Source organism: Takifugu flavidus, chromosome 17, assembly GCF_003711565.1.
Source record: "Takifugu flavidus isolate HTHZ2018 chromosome 17, ASM371156v2, whole genome shotgun sequence".
In the NCBI taxonomy this organism is placed as follows: domain Eukaryota; kingdom Metazoa; phylum Chordata; class Actinopteri; order Tetraodontiformes; family Tetraodontidae; genus Takifugu; species Takifugu flavidus.
Genome location: NC_079536.1, coordinates 285001 through 291147, shown reverse-complemented (window position 1 = coordinate 291147; position 6147 = coordinate 285001). Strand labels below are relative to the sequence as shown.

The 6147-nt window shown below is 51.7% G+C and overlaps 1 protein-coding gene across 4 annotated transcripts in view; it reads right to left on the bottom strand.

Annotated features, from left to right (window-relative positions):
* Positions 1-1371: 1371 nt before the first annotated feature.
* LOC130513786 (kinesin-1 heavy chain-like) overlaps positions 1372-6147 on the bottom strand; it is a 27654-nt gene continuing 22878 nt past the window's right edge. For 2 of the 4 annotated variants that reach the window (XM_057012825.1, XM_057012826.1), the window contains exons 19-27: positions 6061-6110; positions 5713-5822; positions 5541-5642; positions 5406-5466; positions 5229-5300; positions 3241-3345; positions 2953-3166; positions 1573-1657; positions 1372-1402 (exon numbers count right to left, since the gene is read on the bottom strand). In XM_057012825.1, coding sequence (XP_056868805.1) covers positions 1396-1402; positions 1573-1657; positions 2953-3166; positions 3241-3345; positions 5229-5300; positions 5406-5466; positions 5541-5642; positions 5713-5822; positions 6061-6110 — 806 coding nt within the window. In that variant the 3' untranslated portion in view covers positions 1372-1395. Of the gene's footprint in view, positions 1403-1572; positions 1658-2952; positions 3167-3240; positions 3346-5228; positions 5467-5540; positions 5643-5712; positions 5823-6060; positions 6111-6147 lie in introns of all 4 variants that reach the window. The other 2 variants (XM_057012822.1, XM_057012824.1) reach the window with 1 other exon arrangement.

Below are 6147 nucleotides of genomic sequence, written 5' to 3'. Positions count from 1 at the left end.
CTCACAGCAGAAACAGTCCAATGGAAAATATTACATCATTGCAGGGTGCTGCATTTACAACGAGCTGAAGAGAATAAAATCGTTATCGTACAATAATCATAGAGAAGAAGACAATTATTTTTCAGTCAAATTTATTATGTCTTAAAGAAGAAGCGCTCGTCTGCAGAAGCACGTGCACAAGCTACAAAGCAAAACACCCGAATGCTTGGTGGGTTAGGGTTGGTGAGCCGATTCAGGCCATCGGTATGATAAGACACCTGAAAATGTAAAGGCTCAGCCACCACACTTCCAACATTCCCAGCTAGCAGCAAGCAGCAGGAATAAATACGTGTCCACCAGCAGCAGCAGGTCAAAGACAAGGATGTGGCTTTATTATCATCTTTGAGTAGCAGGGATGGAAATAAAAGGTGCCGACAAGGACACACTCATACTGAGCAACAACACTCAAAGAATTGAAGAAGTCGTCCTAACTTTAAAACCATCTTTGCTTTTGGTGGCCAAACATTCCTTGAACATTCATTTAGGCAGAGTTTATCAGGGTATTGGTAAACTCCCAAGACCAATGTGCTACCACAGCAAGTTACCTTTTAGAAACAACATGAATGAATAAAATTCCTATTTTTATCTAAAGAAAGACATCCCAGTGACAAACGGACCACCAGAAGATGAAGAGGACGAAAAACTTCTTTCATCCTCAAAGAGGGACTTTCCCCTCTACGCCGTGCACACATATTAGTGCATGAACATACGAAGAAGTGATGGAGACAGGGAGACGTGCCAGGGTGAGGAGGCTGCTCGGAGCATCTGGTGGATTTGATGCCCTGCTCATGGGCACCGTGGCAGTGCCCAGGAACCCTTTCCTAGCCCCCAATCCCAACCAAGGCTCAGTCCCAAAGCTGCGACACACAATATGACTTAAACTACTGGTAGCGTCCGTTATTGTGTCAGTGTTGTTCTCATGAGGCGAGTTTTGATGTTGCTGCTGTTGCCATGGTTTCCCTCATACCGATTACAGATCAAAGCATATTTATCTGAGCAGCTGGCCGAGAAGATCAAGCCCGAAGGATCAAAGCAATTAGATGACAGCTAATAGGCAGCTGCTACCAGTGTGGCGGGCAGTGATGTCACTGATCATCAAAGTTCTTTTCATGAAAAAATAAATAACATTTGCGAGACTGCAGAAGGCGTTTTCAAAGTTTCCATTAAAAGGATGTTTGCTATTATGGTATGCCCTGAATAAGGTGGGCGGATGTGATCAGGTGGGGCCTGTGAGCGTCATCAAAGCAGGTGATGGTCAGAGCCTGTACATCTGTACACTATGTCCACGATGATGGCAGCAGCAGCAGGGTTCCATAGCAACGCTCAACATTCGGCCATCTGGTCTCTGGCCCACCTTCAGTAGCTGCAGAGGGAAACACAGGTTTTATTTGTCCTGGGACGAAGACCTCAGCAGAAGAATCCCATGTTGTTTTGATTTGGGTTTACTTCCACCCAGCTTGGAATGTTTGGGCTCATCCATGACGACGCTGCCCCCTGTGGCTGCACTACTGCAATAGTTTGTACTTCTCTTACTTGTTGCCACCTTCTTTGATGATCAGGTTGGATCTGAGGAGGGCTGGAGAGGCCCCCGGCAGCTGACCAGGTCTGATAGGTTTAGCTGGGATGAACAGGGATTACACGTTAGTCACAACATGCTACGTATGGTCAGGACGACGGTACCTCACGGAGAGGCTTGGTTGCTCTTTAGTCTCCATTTTCATTGATAAACCAAACAACTTATCCACAAAGCCTGACCGAAGAAAAGGTTCACCAAAAAAGGTCAGTGAAGAAAAAACATGGATGATATAACTTGGTAAATCAGTAAAGTCAGCTAGAACTCAGCAACGGCAGCATCCTCAGATCCTGGGTTAGGGTTAACCCTAACCTAACCCTAGCCTAACCCTAACCTAACCTAACCTAACCCCACCCTAAACCTTACCTAACCTAACCCTAACCCCACCCTAACCATAACCTAACCATAACCTAACCCTAACCTAACCATAACCTAACCTAACCCCACCCTAACCTAACCCTAGCCTAACCCTAACCCCACCCTAACCATAACCTAACCATAACCCTACCTAACCCTAGCCTAACCCTAACCTAACCTAACCCCACCCTAACCTAACCCTACCTAACCTAACCTAACCCCACTCTAACCATAACCTAACCATAACCCTAACCTAACCCTAACCTAACCTAACCTAACCTAACCTAACCCCACCTAAACCTTACCTACCTAACCCCACCCTAACCATAACCTAACCATAACCCTAACCTAACCATAACCTAACCTAACCCCACCTAAACCTTACCTAACCTACCCTAACCTAACCTAACCCCACCCTAACCTAACCCTAGCCTAACCCTAACCCTAACCCCACCCTAACCATAACCTAACCCTAACCTAACCCCACCCTAACCATAACCTAACCCTAACCTAACCCCACCCTAACCATAACCCTAACCTAACCTAACCCTAACCTAACCCCCACAGGCAGAGAAGCTCCTCAGTGCATCAGTTGGGGTTAGTTAACATGTTGCCAGCTGAAAGCTAATCAGCCATACGGGGATTATCCACTAGGGGGCTCTCACCTATTGGCTGTGCTAAATCTTTATTTGGTCAGGCAGCAAATGAATGTAAGAATAAATCAGAACCGAGCCAGACAATCAGACTAGCTAATATCAATAGATCGACCATAACACACCTGTTATAATTGTCTCTACTAGCATTCCGCTAAATTTGAATCACTTTGTGAAGCTACTTTAAAGTTTAGCTGCTGTAGGAGAGTTATTTCAAACTGACTCTGCTGACATGGGTTAGGGTTAGGGATGGCCACAGATGGCCAGTTTTATGAACTCTTTTCAAACGTTGACCCTCAGATTTGCCCTTTCCCCAACGGAAACACTCACCGATCACAGCCGAGGGTCTCCTGCCCATGTTCATGGGTTTGACCGAGTCCTTAATGCGTTCCATCTCCTGCTCGTAGCGGCTCCGCTCGCGGGCAGCGTTCTCCTTGGCCTCTCTCAGGGCTGCCTCCAAAGCTTTGACGCGCTCAGCTGTGGCCCGCAGCCGCTTCTCCATTTTGGGGAGTTCCCCCCGAAGGTCCGCATTGTCCCGCAGCAGCTAGGGGGCACAGCTGGACCTGAGCCGCTGTGGAGACCCTGATGGCACGTGTCAGGGGAGGCGGGTCCTCTTACCTGTTTGTGAGCTTTGCCGAGCTGTTCCAGGTTGTTCTCCAGGAAGCTGATCTTCTGCCTCTGGCTGCTGACGGCATCTGCGTTCTCCGAGTCCGTGTGAGAGTTCTGGGCAGAACACACAGGTTCCCTTGCACTCACTTCACCTCCACCTTCATTCAGCATTTGATCTGCATCACTGATGGAGCTCAGTCAATTCTTCAGTCATTGAGGATTTTAATGTGGAGAGTGATGAATGACACTGAGGGATCTGCTTCTGTCACTGGTGGTTAATGGGAGGAGGGTGACCGGAGGAGGGTGACCGGAGGGTGACCGGAGGAGGGTGACCGGAGGGTGACCGAGGAGGGTGACCGGAGGAGGGTGACCGGAGGAGGGTGACCGAGGAGGGTGACCAGAGGAGGGTGACCAGAGGGTGACCGGAGGAGGGCGACCGAGGAGGGTGACCGGAGGAGGGTGACCAGAGGGTGACCGGAGGGTGACTGGACGAGGGTGACCGGAGGAGGGTGACCGGAGGAGGGTGACCAGAGGAGGGTGACCAGAGGAGGGTGACCAGAGGGTGACCAGAGGAGGGTGACCAGAGGAGGGTGACCAGAGGGTGACCAGAGGAGGGTGACCAGAGGGTGACCGGAGGAGGGTGACCGGAGAGGGTGACCGGAGGAGGGTGACTGGAGGATCGTTTGCCACTCAGGTCAGATTGAGGGAGGGTTCTTCAGCTCAGGTGTCACCTGAGCCTTTTTAATGTGGATGGAAAAGTGCTGGTGGAGAGATTAGAGTTGCTCATGGGAGCTACAGCAGCAGCAGCTACAGCAGCAGCAGCTACAGCAGCAGCAGCTACAGCTACAGCAGCTACAGCTACACAGCAGCTACAGCAGCAGCAGCTACAGCAGCAGCTACAGCAGCAGCAGCTACAGCAGCAGCAGCTACAGCAGCAGCAGCTACAGCTACAGCAGCTACAGCTACAGTAGCAGCAGCAGCAGCTACAGCAGCAGCAGCTACAGCAGCAGCAGCTACAGCAGCAGCAGCAGCTACAGCAGCAGCAGCAGCAGCAGCTACAGCAGCAGCAGCCAGCAGCTACAGCAGCAGCAGCAGCAGCAGCTACAGCAGCAGCAGCTACAGCAGCAGCAGCTACAGCAGCAGCAGCTACAGCTACAGCAGCAGCAGCTACAGCAGCAGCAGCTACAGCAGCAGCAGCAGCTACAGCTACAGCAGCAGCACTACAGCAGCAGCTACAGCAGCAGCTACAGCAGCAGCTACAGCAGCTACAGCAGCAGCTACAGCAGCTACAGCAGCTACATCAGCAGCAGCAGCTACAGCAGCTACAGCAGCAGCAGCTACAGCAGCAGCAGCTACAGCAGCAGCAGCTACAGCACAGCTACAGCAGCAGCTACAGCAGCAGCTACAGCAGCTACAGCAGCAGCACTACAGCAGCTACAGCAGCTACATCAGCAGCTACAGCAGGAGCTACAGCAGCTACAGCAGCAGCAGCTACAGCTACAGCAGCAGCAGCTACAGCTACAGCAGCAGCTACAGCAGCAGCAGCACAGCAGCTACAGCAGCAGCTACACAGCAGCTACAGCAGCTACATCAGCAGCTACAGCAGCAGCTACAGCAGCTACAGCTACAGCAGCAGCTACAACAGCAGCAGCAGCTACAGCTACAGCAGCAGCAGCAGCTACAGCAGCAGCTACAGCAGCTACAGCTACAGCAGCAGCAGCACAGCAGCTACAGCTACAGTACAGCAGCAGCAGCTACAGCTTTGTCGTGGATTTCCCTGCAATGTCGGCCTGCTGCTGCTGGTTGGGGCCCTGCCTCTGCCGGGGGCTGAGATGATGCCTCCTTCTCTAATTTACAGCGGCTGCAGACAGCAGCAGGATCACATGACCTACTTCCTGCAGACACCCTATTGTGTTCCCTCCAGTCGTTAAAATTTCATCGTGGAGCAGACTGAAACAGCTCGAGCCTCTGTCAAGGTCTCAGGTGAAGGTGTTTACCTTCTTGACTCGAGTGACCAGGTCTTGGACGAAAAGCCTCCTGAGGTTGTGGAGCGTTTGCAGCTCTCGGCCCTGTGAGGAGGAGGAAAAGAGAAGCAACTTCTGTGCACGTTCCGAACTGAGATGAATGAAACCTTGGAAGCTCTCCAAGGAAGCTCTCCTTGGGGTGTAACTGACCACAGTCTCCTCCAGTCCCTTCAGATCCTGCTTGGCCTGGTCCCTCCTGTCCAGCTGCACCCTACGGAGATGTTTAGCTTCATGCACGTGCTCAGGTGTGCGCATGGATGCAGACCGTGTGTGTTCGAGCGTTACGTGAGTTCCTGCAACTGGCGGCTCTTCTCCTGCTCCACAGACTTCAGCTTCTCGTGCTCCACCCGCAGCCTCTCGTGCTCCAGCGTGATCTTCTGGTTCAGGCTGCAGGCGTCAGCACCATCACAGTTACACAGAGAAGGAGGCCAGGAGGAGGCGTGAAGAACAAGCTTACTCCTGCTGCTCCGTCATCAGCTTCTCCTTCGTTTCCAGCTCGTCTCGAAGGCTGCCGATCTGCTTCTGGTGGATCTCTCGGTGAGACTGGATCTGCTTCTCCACCGCATCCTGGGTCCACAAGGTCATTCACATGAGACCCGCGGTCCCTCATCGACAGGCTCCGCCTCAGCGATATACGTTCTGTATTTCAGGAGCCTTTCTTTATCAAACTTCAACTCTGAAATCTCAAATGAAAAAGCTTGGACACCATCTTTGTCTTTCTTATTCATGGTCCTACATCACAAGGGTCTTCAGCCCCCCCCCACACACACTTCACCCAACATCTGCCACCACGCTGCCACAGCACCTTGGCCTCATTAGCAGACTGGATCTCGTTCTCCATGGTGTTCACTCTCTCTGGAAGAGAACAAGCAGATGTTTCATCATCCAGCTG